The sequence below is a fragment of the Perca flavescens genome, chromosome 7 (assembly GCF_004354835.1).
Source record: "Perca flavescens isolate YP-PL-M2 chromosome 7, PFLA_1.0, whole genome shotgun sequence".
In the NCBI taxonomy this organism is placed as follows: domain Eukaryota; kingdom Metazoa; phylum Chordata; class Actinopteri; order Perciformes; family Percidae; genus Perca; species Perca flavescens.
Genome location: NC_041337.1, coordinates 30214360 through 30240720, shown reverse-complemented (window position 1 = coordinate 30240720; position 26361 = coordinate 30214360). Strand labels below are relative to the sequence as shown.

General features: G+C 40.7%; 1 protein-coding gene across 5 annotated transcripts in view; it reads left to right on the top strand.

Annotated features, from left to right (window-relative positions):
* The window catches only part of si:ch211-220i18.4 (SRSF protein kinase 3), a 32301-nt gene that overhangs the window by 5265 nt on the left and 675 nt on the right, over nt 1-26361 (top strand). For 3 of the 5 annotated variants that reach the window (XM_028582389.1, XM_028582388.1, XM_028582386.1), the window contains 10 exons: nt 2259-2367; nt 3667-3754; nt 4016-4103; nt 4408-4514; nt 4631-4799; nt 5155-5231; nt 6252-6359; nt 8181-8250; nt 8415-8507; nt 10566-11697. In XM_028582389.1, coding sequence (XP_028438190.1) covers nt 2259-2367; nt 3667-3754; nt 4016-4103; nt 4408-4514; nt 4631-4799; nt 5155-5231; nt 6252-6359; nt 8181-8250; nt 8415-8507; nt 10566-10750 — 1094 coding nt within the window. In that variant the 3' untranslated portion in view covers nt 10751-11697. Of the gene's footprint in view, nt 1-2258; nt 2368-3666; nt 3755-4015; nt 4104-4407; nt 4515-4630; nt 4800-5154; nt 5232-6251; nt 6360-8180; nt 8251-8414; nt 8508-10565; nt 11698-14556; nt 15153-26361 lie in introns of those variants that run through there. The other 2 variants (XM_028582390.1, XM_028582391.1) reach the window with 2 other exon arrangements.

The window sequence follows — 26361 nt, the reverse complement described above, 5'->3', positions numbered from 1 at the left end:
AGTTGCCTTTTAATAAGAAGGGAAATTCAAATGTTAGTACAAGTTATTCACATTTACAGTTTGATCACAATCTTTCGTGTGAGTCAAAGCTGTGTTATACAGTAGTTGGCTCGGCTCAGAGGGCAGCTAACTGTCTCGGTGTTATGAAACGCCAAAATCCTCGATGTGTTTAAAAGCTTTGAGCACCAGTGTATGGGGATACCCCGTTTACCACATAGGCTAGTGGTACAGATCGTGTGGACTGAAGTCGGGCAGACTCTGCGATTTAATGAGGTCCGTGAAAACGGAGGGAGGAAGAAGGTAAGGGTTGGTATCCAATCCTGCGATCTCCAACTTCTCCAAATACCACTCTTTGTGAGAACCTACCACCAGGTGCCCTACCTTGACCGATAACGGCACGACAACTTGTTGTTCAATAGAAGAAGCCATAAAGAAGAAGATAGTATTATTATTATTACAGTTTATTTAGTGTTGTTTATTTCAAACTGATTGAAAAAAATTTAACTTTCTGCTACTACACGGTTTAGCTTGTGCTTCCAGTGATTCCGCCGTCCGTCATGGCGTCGTCACGTGGTCGTGGTCACGTGTTTGCAAAGGGTCTATATGGGAACAGGTTGCTGTTATATTTATCATACAGTACGGCCTTTCTTGATGAAGTTGTAGCTACAGTATATTGCTTCAAATAAGACAAGCCTGTCCAGATATGTCTGAAACAATTCTTTTAGATTCTGATAGTCATTGGAGATCATCAGGGTTAGCACAAAATTTCAATACCATCCATTCAATATTTGTAGAGATATTTCAGTCTGGACCAATGGCGCCCTCAAGCCACAGTGCAAGCAAGGACTAAAACATTTTTTGACATTATTATATACAATGTATAGGCAGTGATGTATAGGTGATGTACCGGTATGTATAGGCGATGTATTGGTGAATAAAGAATTGCAACCACAATATTTATTTAGCTGACATCTCTAAAACACTCAACCCACTCAACTTTTGTTCGTCTCTTTTTATATATCACTTTTCCCTGCAATACTTTTTTGCCAACATGGCATCCTGACATAATTTTTCCTTCCCTGCCAACTATTCAGGTCTCTGCTTGTACCTCGTGTTGTATCATACCCCATATACCTGACACAGGAATAAATCATATTACCACCTTATATGATGTTCCCTTTAAATTAAAAAAAAGTAGAGATTCAATTTTAAGATCTCTGACAATGTCCAAGATCTTTGTGCAATGCTGGCTGAAAGAAAACAGTTAGGCTTATGCATTAAAATGTTTCAGTGTCCCGCTGGGAGATTTACATGTATTACTCCCTGGCTACAGACATGTTATAGCTTAGAGGAATTTGTAATGCCAGAAATAGCATTAATGCCACATTTTAGTCCTTTCACTCCACGCTTTTTAAACACCACGTGAAAAGATGCATACTGTATGTTGTAAAGGATTCACATTTCAGTTATGGAATAATACTAACCGTTAAATAATAGATGATTTGGCTACGTTCCGACTGCAGGCCAAAGTTGCCCAAATCCGATTTTTTGGGGGTCAAGTGACCAGGTCAGGCTTCTTCAGAAGTAGTGTGAACACTCAAATCTAGCCCAGATCTGATTTTTTCAGATCAGATTCAGGCCACTTCCACATGTGGTCCTGAATCCGACCCAGATCTGATTTTTTTCAATGCGACCGCAGTGTGAACAGCCAAGGCGGATTTGATGTGACTTTTACCTCAAAAACCCTCGCTGCGCCCTCTCTCCCCGCGGGGAGGGGCGGGGCCCCCTGCTTCCAGTGCGGCTGTTAACCGGGGCGGACTGTCCTCATTGTTACCCAACCGCGCGTCGCATCGCCAGGGCGGGGATCGGCTCACGTAAAAAGGTGATGTCGGCAAGCCCCCCCCCCGACCCGCCTGTAAACACGGACCAAGGAGTTTAACGCGCTCGCAAGTCGGGGTCGCGGTCCCTCGGGGTCGGGCGCACCACCGGCCCGAGTTGCCGCACCGCCGGGGGAGGTGGAGCGTGTGCGAGGGCAAAGCCAGAGTGGTGGAGGCCCGTAGCGGTCCTGACGTGCAAATTGGCCGTCCGGTCACACAGACCTCTGTAGTGAATTTGCAGCCATAACATTGATGTTATGGCTGCCATTACACAAACATTTTGAACAGCCAAACAAAAAATCGGATCTGAGCAAAAAACCAGAATCAGGCATTAAGACTTGCGGTGTGAACGTAAGATTTCTTTTGTTTTGATCTCCTCAGGGGGTTACCACCCTGTCCAGATAGGTGACACCTTCAACAGAAGATACCAGGTGGTGTCCAAACTGGGCTGGGGCTATTTCTCCACTGTCTGGCTGTGTCTGGACCTCAGGTAGTTTTAATTAGGGACTGTACACAAATAATCAGGGTGGGGGGTGGAATCTTAAATTTTACTTAAAAAATAAAAAGCAAGACCCTTATTGGCAGTATTAGTATATTCATTGGTCCATCCTCTTGATTTAGAAAAGTAATCTGATTAAAATGTGATTATATCAATGGAATACTTTTCACAATTGCCATCAATGTGTACATTAGAATTGGGATTAGCAACTTATTTTAAACAGGACAAATTTAAATTGATTCCATCAATTCTCTAATAAAAAGATTGTTGAGCTTGAATTAATGACCTCATGCCGCCCAACCATTCTTTCATTTGCTCCGTGTCCATTTTTGTTTCTGAACTTCCAGTCTATATTGCCAGCTATAGTAAGCGAACTATAATAAAGTCAAGTCAAAAGTCTTGCTCATCGGTTTACACAGCATGGCTATGTATTTCTTAAAGCTGGGAACATACGTCCACATTTATAGTAAAGTTATATGACCTGACACCACCACATCCACTATATATAGTATGGATTAAAAAAAGAAAATCGTGGGCACAAATTTACCTACAGAGTTAACTAACGTACAACTAGCTAGCTCACTGTGTGTTGCATCAATAGGTTAGCTTGATGTTTCTATGGTGAAAAATTGCAAGACCACTTTTTAACCTTTTCGCTTTGTGGTCTGGAAGCTAATTTATAGATATGAATTAAAATACAACTTTTCACACAACAGTGTAAAGTGTAATATATCATTTATTGTTAATACAATTGTAAATAATTACCTTGACACCCAATAACAAGCTCATGTAATAAACTGGACTGTGTGTAACAGTTTACAGTAACTAACCAAATGAGTCTCTACTGTGACCCTGTGTTTTGGATAAAGAAATATTGAAATGACACAGATTTGAAACGGCTACATTCAGGTCACTGCTGTTTTGATATCATATTGATATTTAAACAAAATGGACACATCCTGACCAGTCACCATGACTATTACAATAGTAGCATGAGCAGGATAAGCTGAAATATTAAGAAGAAAATCTGACTACCCTAAGAATATATGTTCATATATGCATAACCATACCCCCATTTCTTTTCCTCTCTTATAATTTATGTATAGTCCGTTACAAATGGTTCCATTAGTCCAACACAACTTGACATGTTGTTTCTCATGATGATTATTTTCCGAAGATAATAAAATACATGTTTGTATGACACTAAAACACAGCTTTCATGGATTCGGCAAAGAGTGGACTATTCTGTCCTGTATCTGAGCAGAGCTGATCCGGTGTCTGTGTTGGCAGGCTAGGGCGGCGCGTTGCTGTGAAGGTGCTGAAGAGCGGAGCTGGCTTCACTCAAGCAGGACAGGATGAACTTGCTCTCCTACGATGCGTCAGTGACCCGCTGTGTTTCTCCTCTCTAACATGTCTTACTCTTTCTGTCAAATGTTATTTCTCTTGATTTGTCTTCTCAATTTGCCTTGTCAACCATCTCCCCTTCCACCTTTCTATTTTTCTCTCTACAATGCCCTCACCATTACTAACTTGCTATTTACAAAAATACCAAATGCTTTTCCTCTCTATTTTTCTCCCTGTCATTATTGTTAGCCTTCTTTAGCTTCTTTCTCTCACTGCTCCCCCTCTCTTTAATCAGGCTAGTGGTCCTACGAGTCGGCATCCCTCCAGTCAAAGGATCGTTCAGCTGCTAGATGAGTTCAAGCTGGCCGGGGTCAACGGGGTCCGTATCCTTTTTACAGACTGTCATTTCTTGGACACACACTCTAAACCTGACACCGTGTGTACTTGTGTGTCTAAAAGAGCCACTAAAATGCATGGCCACACAGTCAAAATTGACTAGCCTATGATAAAATGAATAAATCTCCTAAATTACTTATCTCTGCAAACTCTTAACAGAGAGTTGTTTTCAGATATGTCACAACAGATATGTAGCATTATGTTGGCAGTATTGCATTGCATCATACAGTGAATACTGCTAGCCAGTAGCTTTCTAGACATGTAAAACTGACCTTAATGCCTTGTGGTTAGACATGTGCCTGGTGCTGGAGCTGTTGGGGCCTGACCTGAGAGAATGGCAGCTATGTTTTGGAAATCCTGGACTGACGCGGCCTTCGGTCAAACACATACTCACTCAGGTAAAGAACTGCAAATACCTAAGAAATTAAGATCATGCAAAGAAGTATCTTCATTTAAGTGGATCAATTTGGTGCACTTTGTATGGAAGGTAACATCATGTTTGGGTTTTCTTTAGGTTCTGCAGGGCCTGGACTATCTTCACGCTCAGTGTAAAATCATCCACACAGACATCAAGCCTGAGAACATCCTGCTGTGTCTGGAGGAGCAGTCCCACAAAGTACCAGTACCAGCAGGGTTGAGCAACCCCTCCTCTCTACTGACTAGGAAAGACGCCAATTCCATAGGCACAGTTTTTTTTTTATTGCTACAGATGCTGGAGATTGCTTAACAGTGAAGTCTCAAAGCTGGACAGTTTCAGCTGAGCTGTCTGAGCAGCCATGCCTGCACATGTTGTTAATGTTAATGTTAACTGAAAAAAAGAAACTAAATAAGAAAAAGATTCTATAAAATTCTATTAATAAAAGCTTAGGCTTAAAGCCTTAGTAAAAGTAATTAACATGTAATCAAGCAAATGCATCCTACCCAAATGATCAGAGATAGACTAAACTAACCAATATTAGAATTTCTTATACAACTTTTTGTATATATATTATATATTATATTGAATTTTAATATGTGATTTCTTGTTGTTTCTTTCAGAGAAGGAGCAATTGAACCCACACAGTTTAAAGGAAATTACAGTGAAGATTGCTGACCTGGGCAGCTCCTGCTGGGTGGTCAGTATTTTCTCTTTACTTTACATACAGGCATTATAATGTTTAAAGATGCAGTAGGTAAGTCTTATAAAACTAACTTTCTGTCATATTTTCTGAAACTGACCCTATGTTCCAGTAGAACTACATGAATTATGTAATATAAAAAAAAATCCAGCTCCTCTGGCACCACCTACAGCCTGTAGTGCGATTGGCAAAATTCCACCGCTCCCGGTTGATTTTCTCCAATCAGGGCCACAGGGGGTGTCTATCTGCCTGTCAATCACTGCTCAGAGACGTACACGCATATAAGAGCGTTCTCCCCTCCCCCCTCCTTGCGCAAGAGCTGCAGAAAGGTTTCCCCAAACTCGGGTGAATATTGGAGTGGCTTTTCAGAGGTGGTGTGAGCTGCAGGATTTTAAAGATCTGAAGAACGATGCAGATGTAGCCACATTTCTTCTCGACAGGTAACATAATTACCATGAATGATTTATCTTTCACTTGGTTATTAGTAGTCAAAAGTCCACAAAGCTATGTTGGTGAGGATAATTGTAACGTTTGCACAGTGGTCGGTCAGATATTATTCTGAAATGGCTAACGCTAGCCTGCTAGTTAGCATCGTTTTACTGTTGGTGAGTAAAGTTAACATTGTGTTAGTGTTTAGTTATTGAAAATGTTGTCTGACATGCCGGCAGTTCTGTCACACTCCCTTGTGAGGGCGGGGCTTAGGAGACGGTTTGGGCTGCAGCAGAAAGGGGGGAGGGACTGAGAAGTTGTCGATGTTCAAATTTGTTGGCAAAGTCCTGGATCTTCACAATCTTACCTACAGCAGCTTTAACATATTGCATTAGCCTGAGTGCTGAATATGTTGTGTTTTTTTATTTCTTCATTTCTTTACAAGGAATTTGGTATCATATAGGGGTTCAATAGTCAAAAAGGGTTAGGGTTAAAGAAATCTGCACATAACATTGTGTTGAAACATGCACTACAAGCTTAAAATGAAATTTTTCTGTCTGCTTTGTCTATTTCTCTTTCTTGTCCCAGTACAAACATTTCTGTGAGGAGATTCAGACTCGTCAGTATCGCTCACTGGAGGTTTTACTGGGATCTGAGTATGGCCCGCCTGCTGACATCTGGAGTGTCGCCTGCATGGTGAGGGTAAAACCATAAAAAATATAATGTTTACACTTTGTGAAATATTCAAACCCAAGACTCCATGCTTTGGAAATGATAGTCTTGCGAATTATTTACATACAAATTTCTCTCAAAATTCAACCTGAAGTATCTTTGGGCACTTTCACTAGAATTTAGAATAAATCTTCAACAGTTTCAACAAAGTGTGGCTGTATAGCAAGAGTTTATACTAACTGTTCCGCCAGTAGGTCAATGGGGTAGAAGAGGTTAAAAATATAAACAGATTGCTATGTTTTACATGTGTTTCTGTCAACAACAAAACAAAATATATGCTTTAGTTTATGTTTTATGATATACACTGTATTAGTTTGTGCCACAATTAAACAAGACAAGAGTCTACAGCCACGCTAATGGCTGAATGAGGCTGTAATGCTCATTCAAAAAAATATCTGATTTTTGGGACTCAATTAAAACAGTGGGTTCTTGATAGTTAGTTTTGTTTACAATCAGTTGTAAAAATTGGCTTTTACAGGTGTTTGCCTATACACTCGTTTATGTATAGACAGCCCATCCCCACACAGAAAACGACCATATGGGTCAATTATGCAACCAGTTTTTAGCGACCGTATGGGTGGATTATGCAAGTAGCTCAAAACGACCCACAATTATCTTTATTGTTAGACGCCAACCTCTCGTGGCTGTAGTAAATATTGGAGAGCAAACAAGGAAGGAAGATGACAAAGTATAGATGCACCGAGGGGGTGAGACCAGGATTTGTGTCCCTAGTAAAAAACAAGTAATTTTGAAAACTAACCGTTTACAGACCTTTTTCCATTGCGCCTTATTTTGTAGTTTTACGTGACTTATTTTAAGCCAATCCCTGATGTTTTACTAATCCTAAGTATTTTTGTGGCCTTAACTAGTTCCATTTCACATTGTTTACCATCGGTTAAAAACTGTGCCCTTTACACGAAATAGAATGGTTACATGATTTGGGTCACATGATTAAATACATTTTTTAGGAGCCTTTTGCTTGCGGCCAATACTAGCTGACATGAAAACATTATTAAAACTTGCCCAATTGCACCAAATTTCTGAAGACCTCTTCATTTGTCTCTCATAGATGGGTTGGATGGCCAATGCATCTTGTCTTGTTTCTGGTTAGCAACTTCTACTTCTTCTACTCCGCCTGTTTACTGACAGATTACAGCCATGCGTAGCTCATAGTGCCAAACTTTAACAAAACTACACTGTAGCCTAGTTCATTCGCCCCAAACCATTTGATGGAAAAGAAAATGTCTTATTGCAACATTTCAAAAGTTTGCATGACAATCGAATGGAAAAAGGACTTTTCTCAGAAGATTAGAATCAATTTGTATCATCTGCAAATAACTAATAAGAAATAATTAATCAGGAATGTTCATTTTGGAACAGGCTATATTATTTAATAACCAAAGAAACAATAGCAAGCCTAACATTGAGCCTTGAGGAACCCTCCAAATGTAACCTTCATAATTATATAGTACACCAAACATTAGCATCTTTGGTGAAGCAAATGTAATAATTGGCCAGAGGGTGGTGTCAGAACATTTTTGGCAACCTTTATCTGCAGGAATTACCATATTGTGGGAATGAAAGGTGTAAAGATATCTGTGTGACAGTATTACATTCTTTTTTATTGTTAGGATTTTGTAAACACTTATCACAATCATGTGCCATGTAAAATCAGTGGATCACCAAATTTCATGGGAATCCATCCAATGGTTGGGATTGGTCATCTTTATAAACACTTACTTGGCCACACATTTCATTCTGTAATTTTCTCTTGCATTCTCTTAGGCCTTTGAGTTGCTCACTGGAGACTCCCTGTTTGAACCCAAAGCTGCCGAGTCCATTTCCCTGGAGGAAGGTCAGTTAGTACAGTGTGCTGGTGATGGCAGAGACGTAACAAACACTGACACAGGATTAAATGAGATTACACTGTGACTGCATTGTAACTGTTGATGCAGTGTATGCTAATGTGTACTGTACATTTGTGTGTGTGTGTGTGTGTGTTCTATCAATCCAACTCAGACCATATAGCCCAGATCATGGAGCTGCTTGGTAAAATCCCACCAGCTGTTGCCTTCTCTGGTAAATACTCTGCCGAGTACTTCAGTCGCAGAGGTAAGTCTGCAACTTCACTTTTTAGATATGTGCTCATTCCATGGGCCCACCACCTGTGGGAGGAACCGCTGGGGTCGGGTGCACTGCCACACGGGTGGTAGTGAAGGTCAGGGGCCTCGACAGACCAGACCCGGGCGGCAGAGGCTGGCTCTGGGGACGTGGAATGTCACCTCTTTGTGGGGGAAGGAAACGGAACTTGTGCGGGATGTGGAGCGCCACCAATTAGATCTGGTGGGGCTTACCTCTATGCACGTCTCGGTTCTGGAACCATACTCCTGGATAGGGGTTGGACTCTTTTCTTCTCCGGAGTTTCCCAGTGTGTGAGGCGCCGGGCGGGTGTGGGGATTCTCACAAGCCCCCAGCTGAGCGCCGCTACGTTGGAGTTCACCCCAGTGGACGAGAGGGTCGCCTCCCTCTCGTCCACTTTGAGGAACTCCTAAATCTAAGTAATATGCCCTCTATGTTAGAGGCAGAGCTGCAGGGGTGATGGAGGATTGTTGTCAACCTCACAGTAGCAAAGGCCCGGGGATTGATGAGATCCGTCCAGAAATGCTGAAAGCTCTGGGTGTGGAGGGGCTGATTTTTGGGACAGTGCCTAAGGAGTGGGGTGGTGGTTCCCCTGTTCAAAAAGAGGGACCAGAGGGTGTTTGCCAATTACAGGGGTATCACACTTCTCAGCCTCCCTGGTAAAGTCTACTCCAAGGTGCTGGAAAGGAGGGTTCGGCCGATAGTCAAACCTCAGGTTGAAGAGGAACAATGCAGATTCCGTCCTGGTCGTGGAACAACGGAACAGCTCTTCACTCTCGCAAGGATCCTGGAGGGAGCCTGGGAGTATGCCGATCCGGTCTATGTGTTTTGTGGATCTGGAGAAGGGGTATAACCTGGTCCCCCGGGAGATACTGTGTGAGGTGTAGCGGGAGTATGGGGTGAGGGGGGATCCCTTCTCAGGGCCATCCAATCTCTGTATGACCAAAGTGAGAGCTGTGTCCGGGTTCTCGGCAGTAAGTCAGACTCATTTCAGGTGAGGGTTGGCCTCTGCCAACCAATCCTGTTTGTAATATTTATGAACAGGATATCGAGGCGTAGTCGGGGTGGGGAGGGGTAGCAGTTCGGTGGGCTGGGGATCTCATTGCTGCTCTTTGCAGATGATGTGGTCCTGATGGCATTATCGGCCTATGACCTTCAGCACTCAATGAACCGGTTCGCAGCTGAGTGTGAAGCAGCTGGGATGAGGATCAGCACCTCTAAATCTGAGGCCATGGTTCTCAGCAGGAAACCGATGGAGTGCCTACTCTAGGTAGGGAATAAGTCCTTACCCCAAGTGAAGGAGTTCAAATACCTTGGGGTCTTGTTCGCAAGTGAGGGGATAATGGAGCGGGAGATTGGTCAGAGAATCGGTGCAGCGGGGGCGGTATTACATTCAATTTATCGCACCGTTGGGACGAAAAGAGAGCTGAGCCAGAAGGCAAAGCTCTCGATCTACCGGTCAATTTTTGTTCCTACCCTCATCTATGGTCATGAAGGCTGGCTCATGACCGAAAGAATGAGATCCAGGGTACAAGTGGCCGAAAAGGGTTTCCTCAGGAGGGTGGCTGGCGTCTCCCTTAGATATAGGGTGAGAAGCTCAGTCATCCGTGAGGAACTCGGAGTAGAGCCGCTGCTCCTTTAAGTCAAAAGGAGCCAGTTGATGTGGTTTGGGTATCTGGTAAGGATGCCCCCCGGGTGTCTCCCTATGGAGGTGTTCCGGGCACGTCCAGCCGGGAGGAGGCCTCGAGGAAGACCCAAGACTAGGTGGAGGGATTATATCTCCAACCTGGCCTGGGAATGCCTCGGGATCCCCCAGTAGGAGCTGGTTAATGTGGCTCAGGAAAGGGAAGTTTGGGGTTCCCTGCTGGAGCTGCTGCATCCGTGACCCAACCCCGGATAAGCGGACATAGATGGATGGATGGATGTGTGCTAGTATGAGATTACTTTTATTGATATCTTCCTAGTAAATCATTTCATAATTGCTACTTGTGAGCATCCTTTGTGTAATACTGGTTACATGATGTCATCCAGGTGACCTTCGTCGTGTCGGTCCACTGAGGTTCTGGAGACTCTACGACGTTCTGGTGGAGAAATACCACTTCTTCTTGGAGGACGCCACTGGTTTCTCAGACTTCCTTCTTCGCATGTTGGATTACCATCCGGAGAGGAGGGCCACTGCTGCACAGTGCCTCCGCCACCCATGGCTGACCTCTTGATAGCCTCCTAAAGGCCGTACAGGCCTCGTCCCCATCTGCAGTCCTCACAACCAGATGCTGTCAGCAGTTCGACCTGGCCAATTTCTGAACACACCAGCCTTAAACTCAATCAGTCAGATGTTGAGTTTTTTTTATACTACGAGGAGCTATATAGAAGACTCTTTGTATTTCCCTCAATGATTTGTAAATTCCTGTGGAATGTGCTGTTGTCCTTATTCAACACCAGATCGAGAATAGGATGCACTTTTCCACTGGAGCCCATTACGCACTTAATGCTACTAAGGCAGGGTTTTTTTTTTGTTACTGTAAGTCATTGACTGTCAGACCCTTGAGTCATATAATACCCCATTTCTACCCAAATGTGTGTGTAAATGTGGGTATTTTAAACACCAGTAAACCTGCTAAATAATAGCAGATGGACTCCTTTCCCATTGCCAGTAGATGAGTATGCATGTCTATTTTGTGTGTGTCATGTCCAATGTCAAGATTGCGCTGGAAAAAAGCTGTTAACTTTTCCTTCTGCAGCTTTCCTATACGTTGCACATAACTGCAAACTCTGCTGTACATTCACATGATAACTTCTCTACTAAACTTAAACTTTCCTCCAAGGAAAGCTGATTGTTACATTTTACCACTGCAAAAAGCCAGATGTTAGTGGGTGTAAGTGGGTTTTTTGGCCATTGAAAAGTAGTATAAGTAGCATCGGTTTTGAGGAGGATATAATTCTGTATTGTCTCTTGCTACACTGAAAGGGAAGTTGCCAATTTGACTAAAATTTTGATTAGAGTTATTATTCATTGTGAATGTTAATGATTAAAATGATAAAAAAACATCATTGGCTTTACATTGTATGTACTTTAAAGTTGCTTTTCTTTCTGTTTACCTTTTGTACAGTGTAATGTGCAGCCAGATTAATTGCAGTGCAAATATACAGTAAGTCACGTTAAGCGAACTGTGTTTTTATTGCCCAAAAATCACACACATTTGCCAAACAATGCTTTATTATAACACCCACAACATTAAGATCATGAAAGTTTTTTTTTAATCATAACCATAAACTGACAAGGGACACTTTATTTACCTCATAATGTTGTTTTTTTTAAATTGTAAGTGCCATTTTCTTCAACATGTTTCACTTCATATAACATTTCTCATGCATTTCCCATGTTTTATTTCAGTTATTTTTTTTTCAATCTGTACTTAAATTAGTTCTCTAGACCTTCACAGAGCAACAATTCAGATATTTAAAGCTGCAAAAATCAATATTGTTACATTAACAATGGATTGACTATGTGTAAGTGGACATACATGCTGCCATGTAACCACTTTTAAGTCATTGTTTTTCCTGTAGCTGTTCCTCATTTTTTTGTACTTGTTGTCCCCATTTTGTTTAAGCTGATGTCACAATTCCCCCCGAGTTGATTGCAGGGTTATTCAGTTCACCTGTTGCGCAGCATACGGGGATTGGCTCCTAAATAAGAATTGAGAGCAACTTGGTGTATTTCTGCTCTTGGCCAATCAGGGTGTGATGACGCCCTTTCTTTAGGGCTTAAAAGAGGTGGGGAATTGCACACCCAGGGCTTTCTGATCTTTCCTTGATTTAATGCAATCCTCATTTTAGCAGATATTGTCAGCCAGAAACTAGGTCAATAGGCCTCGAGACTTCTTTGCCATTTTCAGTTTTTCTGAATGAAAGTGATTTTCAGCATTCTGAAACCTGCCTTGAGAATATGAAAGAACATGTTGCACTAGGTTACCTGCATCAAGGCAGATCTTAATGCTATTTGTGCAAGAGTTGGCCTAACGATAAACCTAATTCCCACAGGATTTAATTTATTGGTTTATTTTCATAGTAGTTTGGATCAATGGATGTAGGCTACATAAAGCCTGACATCCAGCGCGTCTCTCACGCGTGATGTCCCTCCCCTTCCACTACCTGTGTCATCTATTTTTTCAATGGAACCGCAGCTGCATCCGGGGATTAGCGCCAGCCAGGACAGTAGTGATTGGATTAAAGAAATACAAACAAGCCAGAGTGTTTTTCCCCTATCCCAGAATAGATAAGCGGTATAGCCGGACAATACACCAGTGCTGACACAGCGTCAAGGAGATATGACCTATTATACACGTTTCCGTGTCATTTTTTAAGAAGGCTTTTTTTTATTATTGCAGTGTTTTTTTATTATAATTCAGAGGCATTTTTAATTGTGAAGGCACATTTGAGATTTGTTTTTCCAAATTAATGTTTTTTGTATTACGTGATTGGTTCTCACGCTTCTTCCCAATCAGCTGAAATCTGGAAAATCGGTACCACCACATTCGTGCAAAGCACACTCTCATCAACTCAGTTTCCAGATGCAGCAGGCAGCACTTTTCAGTGAAAAAGCTCTGATAAACCCACTGTACACTACCTGTCCAGCACTAAAATAGTAAATTTCCATCGCACTGCACCATGCAGTACTGTATATGAAATGTTATGATTCTGTTCTCGAACATACATTTGCTACTGTACAGTGTGTGTTCTGAAGCAAAGCCTTTAGGTGTACATTTCAGATGAGATCAAATTGACCATCAGACTAAATTGGTGCTTTATATAGCCCAACAATATTTTCCAAACAAGGCTTCAACATCTGTGCAATATACAGAACCTGTGACCACTGTTTGTTATGCAACACTGTATTGTACTGATTTGAATTACTATCAAAAATACCATTTAGAAGACATGACTGCATTTAACACCACCAAATGCAACAGACAACCAACAAATAATGGCGACTTGACCTTTTAAATGGAGATGTCACCCCTCCTTTTATTCTCCGTTTGCAATTAAGACCTTAAGCATCAAAGTCTGATTTGATTTGTCCTCATTAAAACTCATTACAATAATATTATCAAGGTTTATGCTGTCCAGAACTAAAACTATATATATATATATATATATATATATATACACACAATATGTACTATGTAGAACATACATTATCTACATATTTAAATATAGGTAAATAATAAAGTCCAGCACGTCAGCCTATCCAGCTGTAGGCCCGGCACTCCACCCGTGGGTTTTCTTTATAAACAACTGTGTAACCACACTCTGTCCTGATCCGACGGCACTTACTGGGCCAGGAGGTGGGCTTCATTGGCCTGGAAGGACAGAGAAGACATATGTCAGGAGAAGGAGAAAGAACTATTCACAATGACAGAATTCCCACAAGCACGGCTTTGTCTAATTGAAATCAATTAAAGGTGCAGTAAGCGATGCTGCGAAAATTATTTGAACTCAATTGCCAAGCACTCCTTTCTGTTTGTTTTCCATTTACGCAGCCAGGGGTACTAACACCTGATCTATGAAATAGAGAGCTAGGTGACCATCAGGATATAATCACTGAATGTGACAAAAAGTGTATTGGATTAACATCACTTACTTTACCTTTTAATATGACCTGAAGGGAATAATCTACTCACGCGAAGCAGTAGAAACCAAAGTCATGACAGAAGCACTTGTCACAGCCTCTCCGGAAAGACTCTCCTGGTCTGTAGTGCATGTCTTTATATGAACACATGCCTGTGGAGGGAAATGAGCACCACAATGACATATCAATGTGTTTCTTTCCATTCTTTTCCTGTCCAGTTCCAGGCGTGACCCTGCTATACCTGAAAGCATACATCGTTTACAGGTTACATCAAAACTTCGCAGATTCTAAACATTTCTGTCCTCATGGCAACATACAGAAAGCCCTGCTGCAAGGGGTTAGGCACATGTCTAAATCTAGCATCCACAGTGAATTATCCTCCCATTTCTGCAGGTTTGCAGGAGCTGTCCTCATGGGGTATATGTCAGTCACCTTGAGAATGGGATCAATAGGAACACGCTGATCTGCTGTGAAGAGCCCCACAGGGCTGAATGCAAGGTCTGCGTATAGATGACCAAGTCTGCAGCCAGCCAGTTGGGGTTGGTTTAATGGCTAAGGTCACAAGCATTGATTTATGCTCTGTGGCCATAAAGTAGCAACCTCGGGACTGGGCTGGGGCGTACAAACACATGATTTTGAGTAATAATTCTACAGGGAAGCAGAAGTAGTTCTTACCTTTTATGTGGTATACAGAGGCTTCTGAGTATCCGTTGCTCAACAGAAGGATGAGGGGCAAGCAGGAAGCAAACACCAGCAATAGAGAGCATCCATGAATTTTACTTTTTGAATGTAACATTGTTAAATAAAAATAAAGTTTTTGTTTTTAAAAACTATTTCTGACTTTTGGTGGTATCACTAGTTTAATTCTTATATTACGTGTCCAGTAAAGTCGTTGTGATGGCCCAGTACACTGGCTAATATTTATAGTCTCACATCACTACTGGGGAGAGAGAGAGAGAGAGAGAGAGAGAGAGAGAGAGAGAGAGAGAGAGAGAGAGAGAGAGAAAAAAAAAAAAAAAGCATCTCCACATGTTTAGTTCCCTGGTTTCTTTCCAGAGTCCAACTTTTGTTTCAGAGCGAGGTGTGTTTGGAGTTTAGCCGTGTACCCATGCGTTCCTAAATATTACCTTTGGCCCTCACTTGCTTGCGTCAAGGCTGCGTGGGTGAAAGGATGGCCGGCACTCAAACAGGACAGTCGATCGGTGCATTGGTGGCCACATCTTTTGTCAGCCTGTTTACCATCTAACCTCATTTTATCTTTAACTTACACATTCTCCTTCCCTCGTCTTTCTATCACCCCCAACACCACCTCCCGATACACAGATGCTGACTATGAAGCTAAACCTATTTTCATGACATGCTGACATTGTCAAAAAACAACTCTTTGTGCTGACATTGTCCTTTGTGCGAAGAAAATTGGTTCAAGCCAAATGATCACAGAACTGCATTCTGAAACCTCAAAACTGCATGAAAAACATTCCAAACTTCAAAATCTATTTGCCTTGTATTCCGGGCAACATAGCATTTGGAGATGTATTCTATGTTGCTGTATACTGACTGAATCTGATATTCAGACAGAATAAGGAAATGACGAGAGTGTTATGGTTTGAACAGGACATGTTTCTGCTCTAAACTGTTTACATATGCTGCAGTACATATAGCATGAATTAAAGACCACAATGTTACCAAAAAAGTTTTTGCTGTATATACTTTGTAGATGTAGTCTGACATCTGGAAAAATAGCTCAAATATTTGAGGGCAAGGTCAAGAAGTTACGTAGAGGTGTAGATACAATAGATATGTCAACAATATAGACCTATAGAGGGAAAACTGCTGTATCTATATGGGACACACACACACACACACACACACACAGGCAGATCTTACTGCATGTGTGACTGACCGCAGGACAGTTTGTGGTCAGTCTCTTCCTTCCTGACAGCCTCTGGCCAGTAACCAGTCGACACACCATGCTCTGACAAAAGAGAAAACAAACAGGACATCAAGGGACTGGAAGGAACTTGTGGTGGCCGCGGGGCTCCTGCTAGAACCACCACTTCCTTCACCTCAACCCTTTAGTCACACAGGAACAGTTTCACGGTGTTCGATGGCACGGTGGTTAGTAGTGGCTCACACAGCAAGAAGTTCTTTTTTTTTACATAACCGGTACTGCTGGACACTTTTCTGTGCAGACTTTGCATGTTCTTCTTGTCTATCGGTTTTTCAGGTGGTCCGGTTTTCTATAGGGAACACATATTAGTGAAACAGAGATTCTAAAACTTGCATGGTGTGACCAGTTTCCAAAGAATTACGTCCATGTTTGAAGACAATGCACTTCATGATTTAAGTCCAATGCTAATGTTCAGTACTGCACTGTAGAGGAGGGTGTGGAAGTTGGTTGCCTTTCATGCAGGAAACTGGAGTTTGGGTCCTGGTCACAGACGTGCAAGTCCTTTTTCATTAACTTGAAGCAGGTATTACTATTATGAATTAGTGTTTGTTTGACATATTAGATCTGTTCTCATGATTTCAAATTATTGAATGAATTACATACATAAATGGTATCATTGTTGTTCAAACATAATGCCTCAGGCCCTTTACGTATATAGACTTGACGTGATGTAACAGCCAAATAGTGACGTAAATTGTCTTGGCATATGTGTTTACTATTAAAACCTTTTGCTGCAGACTGGACAATACATTGTGCCTGTATTTGTTTTGAACATTTGTGACTGAAACAGGAGTGGCCCTCCTTCTTGTATGGATTTCTGAAAGACTTTAGAAATTAATTGTATTTGTACCCAGATCCCATGACCACTTGTTATGGAAGATGCACATGCTGTATTTCTGAAACCCCAGCATTGTTGATCCCCATTTTTGAGGAATTGAACAGACATTCTAGCAGCGTAGTCGCAGAGTGGAATTCTAAGTTCAATATCTTGATAAATGGCTGTCAAACGGTGTGGTAGGTCAAAAAAACAGTTTCATGAGCGAGGCTGACTGTGGTAGGTTGGCTGTAAACAAGTGAAAGGGGTTTTGCCTCTGGAGTGTTTGCAGCGTGGTAGGTCAAGTGGGACTGAGAGCAGCGGAGAAGGACCACACAGATTCCCAAACCACTGATCACAATGCCATGACAAGGTGTGGAGCCATTAGTCAAAAGCTTTTCTATTACCCTCATTTCACACCTCCTCTAACCTACAAAAACCCACTACTGTAGATCAACAACTGCTTCGGTGACTTAGCTGTTAAATTGACTTTGCCCCAGTGTTTTTAACAACATAAATTGCAATCCAAGAAGAAGCTTATAAAATTTTAGCATGCATTCACGGTTTTTAACATCTGTAGCTCTATTTGGAAGGAATTTATGAATTGCTTTGCCAATCAGCTTTAATTTGATATAGAGTGAAGTATCTCAACAAATATTTGATGTATTGCAATGAAATCTTTAACTGACATTCATATTTCTCAAATGATGAATCCTACTGACTTTTGTGGTCCCTTGACTTTTTTTCCATAAGTCACCATAAGGTCAACGTTTTAAGTGAAATATCTCAACAACAATCCAGTGGTTTCCTATGAAATTTGGTGCAAACCCCCTTACACTGAATTACAATACAGCACTGTTGGTGACCATCAGTTCAAAGTTATACTTTTTTCAATACTTTGATTTTATGACCAAACACTTGCAAAAATAATAACATTCCCATCAGCCTCGGCTTTATGTTTAGTGCTAATTAGTAAATGTTAGCATGCTGAGGGAGCGTGTCTATGTTCCTTCAACCCTATGCTCCCTCAGCTCAAACCCTAACCCTAACCGCTAAACCAAGATGATCAGTTTTACTGCCCAATGAATACAAGGTCACATATCCAAAACATAAAATACGAACGGGGGGGGGAGAGATGCATGGGAAATTTAATAGAAATGAGGGAACACAGGGCTGAGGGAACATAGGGATGACCCCCATGCGAACACATTGAATTCAGATGGTGAATATGGGAAACATTATACCAGCTAAACATCAGCATGTTAGTATTGTCATTGTGATCATGAAAGCATGCTGAAGTTAGCATTTAGCTCAGCCTAAGTGCAGCCTCACAAAGCCACAAGCATGGCTGTAGACTCTTAGTTTAGTTTCATTACGTATACTAAACAAATAATTATGCTCTGGATTATTGTGGTTGATTATATACCATGCAGGCAGTGTGTGCATGTGAAACCAGTAACCAAAATGTAAAAAATCAGGCTAATTTAAAGTGTCAGATTAGAGAGACTGTTGTATTTTCACACCTACCTCGTTTGGTGAGTTTTTTTCCGGACCTTTAGACCTTTCAGTTTGGTTCAAACCAAAATTACAGGTGTAGACCCTCCCTTGGACCAAACAGCCAAATCTTGGTATGTCAAAAAGAGGTAGTTTCGGTCAGGATCAACTTGAATCATGGTCTGGAATTCGTTTTGAGTGTTTGGATGGTTCAGACCATCGCACCAATTACAGGAAGTTCTGTCTATCTCTCCGCTATCGTCATGTTGAGTAGGGAAGCTCCTATAAGGAATAGCTCAGTGCTTAATGTAGATAATCGAGTGTGTGGTGGATCAAAATAAGAGCGAGAGTGATGGTGGAGGAGCTCAGATAATAAATTAGCAGTTAAGTGGTAGTAAATGTACAGTTTAGGTGTCAGTTTGTCTCTAAATAAATGCTGTAGCTCCTCGATCCCCAAGTAAAGTTCCTGTGTCATGCTTCTCAACAACGCAGCAAAAAAAAATAAGCCGCAGTAGCACAGGGAGAGCAGGAGTCAATTGGAAAAAACTCACAAAACCTCAGACACTAGAGAGAGGATAAGAGGATGGGGAAGCCCATCCACAAAGCAATAAATTACTGCTCAAAAAACTGACATTTCAACCTCTCCGTTTTCAAAAATAACATCGTGCACAGCTGTCAGTTTTCAGAAAAATGTTTGTTTATACATACCCGTGTATATATGCCGTAAATGCCGTCCAGAGCATGCAAAACCTGTAGGTGGCAGTGCAACGAGAAGCTCAAGCCCACGTTAGCCAATCAGAAAATAGCAACAACAGCAACGAATCACTTCCTCTCTCTTCTCTTCCTCACTTACTCGGCTGCCTAAACCTCCATTTGTCTCAGTTTACATGCAATAATATGCAAAACAGAAATAATCGTTTTCAGAGGTGAATTCTCCGTTTGCGTGTAAAAGAAGGGCACAAATGAAGGGAAATTTCTACGTTTTTCAAAATAACCATGTGTAAACAGGGTATGCAAGTATCGGAAACATAGTTAATGTAGATGATGACAACAGGATGTACTGTAGGTATGTCATGTATAGTTCTTTATTGCGCTTGCATAATTGCAATGTGAAACCGAAACTAACCAGATAATGTATACAATGTTAAAAAAAACATTAACCATGGTCCGGACCTTCCCCCTAAGATTATGATAAAAAATACAGTACACACAAAACATACCATGTACCATGGTGGGCCTAATCGCATTTGCAATGTATGTGTACTTGATGTCAATGCTGAAATTCTATACTGTATCATTTGGCTGTAGTATGTTGTGCTTTGATGGTAATTGGTTTGGGCCCAGGCGAAGAATTAACTTGCTTAAATGTCAGTTCCAAACCTAAATGGCAGTGAAACGTTTGAGGTTTCTAAAAGTAGAACTTTGTACTTTAGTGAAGCCAGCCTTGTGGTATCTAAGTCTCATCCTGCTTTACAGTTCCAAGTAGATTTTCAATAGAAACAGAATTCAATAAATAACCCTGCTGGGTGACCAGTGTGGTTGCTGAAAGCAGACCACACAGAGGATGAACCCGCTGATGAATTACAGGTACTTACTGTTACAAGCTGCGGATTCTCAAGTCACAGGAGGTCTCAGGCTATGCCACCCTCTTAGTGCGCATCTGTGTGCAAAGGCCCTGTGTGATATTTTTGGTTGTGTGACTCACCCTCAACACTCCAGCAGAACTGGATGCTCTGGTTTGGCTCTTAATTACATAACTAGTCCTGTTTCAACCACAACTTTGTGTATGATGGTGGATACTGGCATCAGGACCTTTTTTGTGGTAGAAAACAATATAAAGCAGTATGTACCACAACAGTGTACATCGCTTTGCTTTAAATCCACATGATTCATTGATTCAGGCAGGATCATGTTTTTGAATGTAAAATATTTTTATTCGACCTTCTCAAAATGTGTTTCAATAACAGAAATTGTCATCATGGTGAGTTGAAATACTATTCACAAATAGGAATTAATTAGACCTTATAATTTTCAAATCAAAATCAGCATGTCATAATTCATGAAAAGCAACAAGCCTCTTTCAGACTCTGTCCACTTGTCCACGATCAAGCAACTTTATAAATAGACTTTTATACATTTTTGGGTGTTGACATTTCAACAAGCAGTCATCCATTAGTCAATCAAAATTGAATCTGAGATGTTAAGTCTGATGTGACAGAACAACAATCATCATACATCATACCAAAATACATAGAAAGTAAACCATAACAGAAAGGAAAGAGTCTGCAGTTAACACAAAACAAAGATCTCATCAGAAGTACTTGACAAATAGTATATCATTCTTTTGTAATACAAAACAAAAACAGATTATTTCTTTTTTTTTTTCTTCATGTTAACACATGATAGTTGTTGGTATTTTGGCAACATCTGCATTTCAGGAGTTAACAGAAAGTAAACTATTATCATAATATAAGTCACTGGACAGTATTCATCTTTGCCCCCGACCCGTCCCACCCCCCCAACATTATGTCTTTATACATGATATTGCATGATTAAAAACCATGGTGAAATCATTGACATATCAATAACATTTACAAAGTCAACAAACATTGTGTTTGCTGCTAGAGATTGGAAATGACTTCTTATCAACTCAGTCCTTTTTTATTAGCTTTTCGTTCTTTTTCACATCTTTATGTGATTCAGTATTTCAAGATTGAGGTGAATTCAGCTTTGGAGTCCAATTAAACTTAAAAAAAAAGGAAAATCAAGTGCTATTTTTTGTTATACATATCAAAATGTTTCTGCGAATTGAGTAAAAAAAACGTAACTATTTTAGTTTGAATTGTTCGACTTGAAACTGAATTGACCTCAAATCTGCAGTCAAACCCATCTAGCTTCAGGGTTCAGTCAGAGTTTGTAGTCTTTAGTAGAAAAAACACTACAGTGTCACTACTTGTTTTGCTGGTTCTGCACCACATCTGAATTAAATCAAGAGTTCTTAGAGGCACCTGGAGTGGTACAAATATGTGCTCATCAGGGTTAAGGTATTGTCAGTTCCTTGTTTAAGGTATTTTTCAGTTCATCATCAAGTCCTCAGGAACAGGAGTACCCGGAGAGTAGACCAGACCAATGATCACACAGGTAATGATGCTAGGAAGCCTGACGTGACCGCTAAGGCCTCAGGGCTTTTTTTCTTTGTTATTTCCGTTTTCGTAGATTTGTCAAAGTATATCCTGGGCCCGTGAAAGAATTCCCAAATAAGAGATGCACGATGTCTGAATCACAATATATACTATATGAGAGACATTACCGCCACCGCCATTTATACCATTAGATATAAAAAACAAAATCACCATGCTAATGTCTCAGCAAGTGCACTAATTTTCTCAAATGATCATGTACATATCAAAACATATTTCTTGCAATGCCGAATAGATGAGGTCTGTAGATACCGTTTACATGTTTTCTTTTGTATTTCTTTGAAATGCTTGCGCAGTTACTTCAAGGTTAAAGTGAACATTTTTCTTGAATGAAGGCCCACCACTCCTAACCTAAGATGGTTGATAGATGTAGGCTAAGGTCTGTGCAGAACCTGCATGGACAGCATCATTAGATTCAGCATAAGGGCTGTTTTCATATTGTCTTAAAGGCCCAGCTTGGAAACCCAGAGTAGTACTGTTGTAAATAAATGTATCAAACTGAAACTTTACTCACAAGGGCCTCTGTGAAGTAATTTCATTTGGCCGATGACAGCATCACAAGAGCATTGACTAAAAATGCTTTCGTCCGACTTGTTTGTTTGTTCATTTCCATAATAAGCCTTTAATACAGTACTGTGTTCACAGCTTCCTGAGAGTTAGCTAGCTACTGTTCTGAAAAACACACTACACATCTAGCTATCTGCTCATTATATGTATTTAGTGTAGGGATGCACCAAAAACCAATTCAGGATACCTCACTAGGCCAATATCTGGCTGAAATTAGGTATCTTACCTTACATTAACCCATTACATAATTCTATTTAATGTATCGTCATACAACTGTTCGTATGATATCTTTGAAAAGTTATGCACAATTTCTTTGTGCGTTATCCTACGAATGCCCAGCAACACGAGCGATCATTGGGCCTGCGCAAGCCCTTGCAGTTTAGGCAACAAAACTACTTGGTTAGGTCTAGGAAAAGATTGTGTTTTGGGTTAAAGTAATTGTTACCCAACTTGACGTATGTGCCTCCTGGGTGAAAGTACTGTTTTGGTTTGACCCGTCCATCCACTCCTCCTGCAGCCCTGCATGTCCTGTCTCCCGATTATGTGGGTTGTATACGAATGATATGAGTGCATGACTTTTCATAGGTATAAATATGAACAGTGAATGAAAGCAGCCTGGTGCATCACATGTAAAGTTAATGTCTTATGTTTCTGATGTTGTAACAGCTACATTGTTTTTAAAAGTAACGGTGGTGTCTGATATTTTAGGTTCCGTACTTGTGTTAGTAGTGCATCCCTAACAAAGTGTACAATGGATTATAGTTAAATACAGTGAAATTGAAAATTGTATTTTCACTGTGATGTCGCCCGTTAGATAAACTGCTGTAGAACACAGATCACCTTTTGTGGTTGAATTGTTCAATACAATGGATTCCATCACGTCTCAGGGTTTACAGTATGATCGTTTCCCATCCACTCCACCAAATGGGCAAAGCACGCCAATTTCTCAAATGAAACAATTAACAGTGTGCTTTTATTACTAATTTCATTCTTGACTCATACGATGACTCGGCCCCAGGTTTTGTGCCTTATGAGGTTCAGTTACAGTGTGGCAGCCTGAAGTGCTGCTCTGTGAGGGATAAGAGCCCCATGGTGCTCTGGATTACAGCAGCCTACTCTATCGTACTGTGCAACCGCAGCTTGTCATGTTAGACATTGACATATTAGAATCATACTTCACTGATATCATGGGAATCAAGGTCATTGATGCAGACATATGAAGTGGCTATAGCCTTCAGAGGCCATAACTGTGCTCAAGGGTACAATGATGAGTTACAGACCTCATACTGGCAATGCCATCAAACCTAGTAAAGAATGCCCTTTCATATATATTTTCATATTAATGGAGCAGGTGCCAATTTTTTTTTCAAAGCAGCGTACGTTCATACGAATAAAAACAGGAAACGCATAACTACAGTATCTCCCTGGTTATCACATGAGTTGTCCTATTAGGTGTGGCAAGCCGATCACCTCTGGGTTGTCGCATTCGAAATGTCCTGTAGAAATTAGAACTATTATGTTGCTGGTGTAGCAGGGATCACTGTGACAAACGTGTCAGAAAATAATTCATGTCTTAAGGGTTTTGATCTCAACCACTGACACTAGTGGCTTTGTCTGGAGTGCTACATCAAGGTACATTGTTGTTGGAGCAACAATTATCCGGGTGGTATCGGTGGCATGTCACAATGCTACATAAATAATATTATTTTGATATTACTTTGACATTATTTTGTGTTATGTTATTACTGTACCACATGGTGGCTATTTTAGGCTAATTCTAGTTTTATTAGATTCAATGGGCATGCAAGAATCATTGGTACAGTATGGACAGAAGGATTTTTCAATTCTAAAATTAATTCATAAATTCCATTTCAAGCACAAACTAAATTTACGAGATACCACAAATTATAATGCCTTCATTTTAATGAATAACAAGTTCAAATATGTTGCTGAAATCAATAAAAATAAAAATATCCCTTGCCAGTTTACTGAGACGATAGACATATTTTTTCTTCTTTTTTTCTGCATCTCACTTCCTGTCGAACAATTCTATCTTTACTGTATTTCTTTCACAGTACCAGTGGTGTATTCTACGTGATACGCAGGTATACACAGTATACCCACTAAGAAAGCTCCAGGATTTCCATATACCCATTTAAAAATGCCCAATGACACGCAACAACATACTTTCCATTATATTTTTTATATATTTTGAATCGTCATCTGTGTTCTTTTTCTTCGCATAGGCTAAATAAAGGTATTTCCACCGTAAATTGGTGCACTAAAGCGTATCCAAATGCAGAAAAAGAAGTTTGCTGACGCTCAAAACTTCCCTGGGGGAGGACACCCAGACCCCCCACTATGATATGCCCCTCTCACCCTTCCCCAAAGGCAGATTCTGGCCCTTATATATAGGCCGATATGTATACAGTACAGTATACCCACTACAATACATTAGACTACACCACTGTACAGTACGGCTCTGGTCTAATGCGACATTGTTGGCAGCTAATTTAGTTTTTTGGGTCTCTTATAATATGACCATACTGAAACTGCTAAATATGTTTTTTGTCCACTGATTTCCAATGGCAGAACTTGAACGTGAGATCATTCTTTTTACTCATTGGTAACATTTTTGCGATTTGGGTTAGGTTTGGGTTAAAAGAGTTAAGGGTTTGGGTTAAAAGGGTTAGGGGTTTTTGTTACAAGGGTTAGAGTTTTGGGTTAAAAGGGTTTGGGGTTAGGGTTGACTGGTTATGCTGATGACGCTCACTATCGTTCACCTCCTCATGAATAGGTGGCACTCATCAGGATGATATTTACAACTTGCTTAATCTGTCGTGGAACACTCCTATGACAAACCTTACAGAAAAAGAAGTCATATTTTAAAATGTTCTTGCATGAGACCCAGTATATTTCAGTTTGGCTACTTTTAGGCTACTTTCATCAGGGGGATGGGGCTGTGCCTTGGCGGGACTTGGACTCTTAATCTCTCAGTATTTCTAAAATCCTGGCTACGGCCCCCTCATAATAAGATAAACGTGTATATCTAACATGGGTGAAAGGATTCAATGGTAGGACACCAAGTCACAGTATATTCTGCTGACTAATACCCATGTTACAGAGGAAACAATTTGAGGTGATTCAGTCGTCTTTAAGGACCTTTGTCTTTGTTTGGGGGGTTATGTGCTGTGATTTTGTCACATTTATAATTCCTATGACTTATACAAGCTTATTCAAAAAAGCAAATAAGTGACATCACCTTGGCACAATGCAGCACTTGGGGCTTCCCTCTGAGAGAAGGCCGACTCATACAGCCATATTCACACGGTCTTAAGACATCTGTAGAGTAAACTGATCACTGTATGCTGGAACCTTATACTGGAGTAAACTGCACACTGGTAAAAGGGTAGTACAAGTGAGTGAACTCAGACAAAAAAATGTGATTTCTAAGTCTGACTTGGACAGCTGCAATTCAGTTCAGCAATTAAACGTTTTACTATATGCTGTAGGGTGGAATACTACAATAGAAGGCTTGTTTTGTGGCCGGGTTGATGCAGGGAAAGCGGGTTTTTTTTGTGTCAAAAAAATTGTAATACAACAATCACTTTGATTCACAGCCCCCTACTTTTCTGTGGAATATCCAGCAAAGATATCCATTTTATTCCCATTTGTCTAATCCCACCGAATCAGTAGTGAGGAGTCATATAAACACAATGGATTTGCACAAACTCTGATGCTCTTCTGGCACAAGGAACACTGAAACCAGGTTATAAATACTATACTCGAATGCATTAGAGTCAGATGAGGTTTTGTTGTCGCCTGTTTTTGTCAGCAGTAATGCTATTTACATTGTTAAGTATGTACAGTTGAGAATCTCCCAGAGATGTTAGGTTCTGTAAAGCTGCGATGGGGTACTCCTTTAAATTCCTCACATTTGAAAGTCCTTAGATGAAGAGCCATTCAAGTCAGTGTTGAAGTGTTTTGAATGTTTAGTTATGGACTTGCCGCTGTATTGCGAGTCTCGACTCTCATCACTGTACCAGGAGTATCAATAATCTGCTTTCTGAAGCAATGAATGTACACAACACACAAACTCAAAGTCATTAGCAATATTTTAAATTATTAATAAATCATAGATGGACATTATGGTTCTTCATCTTAAGGATTGG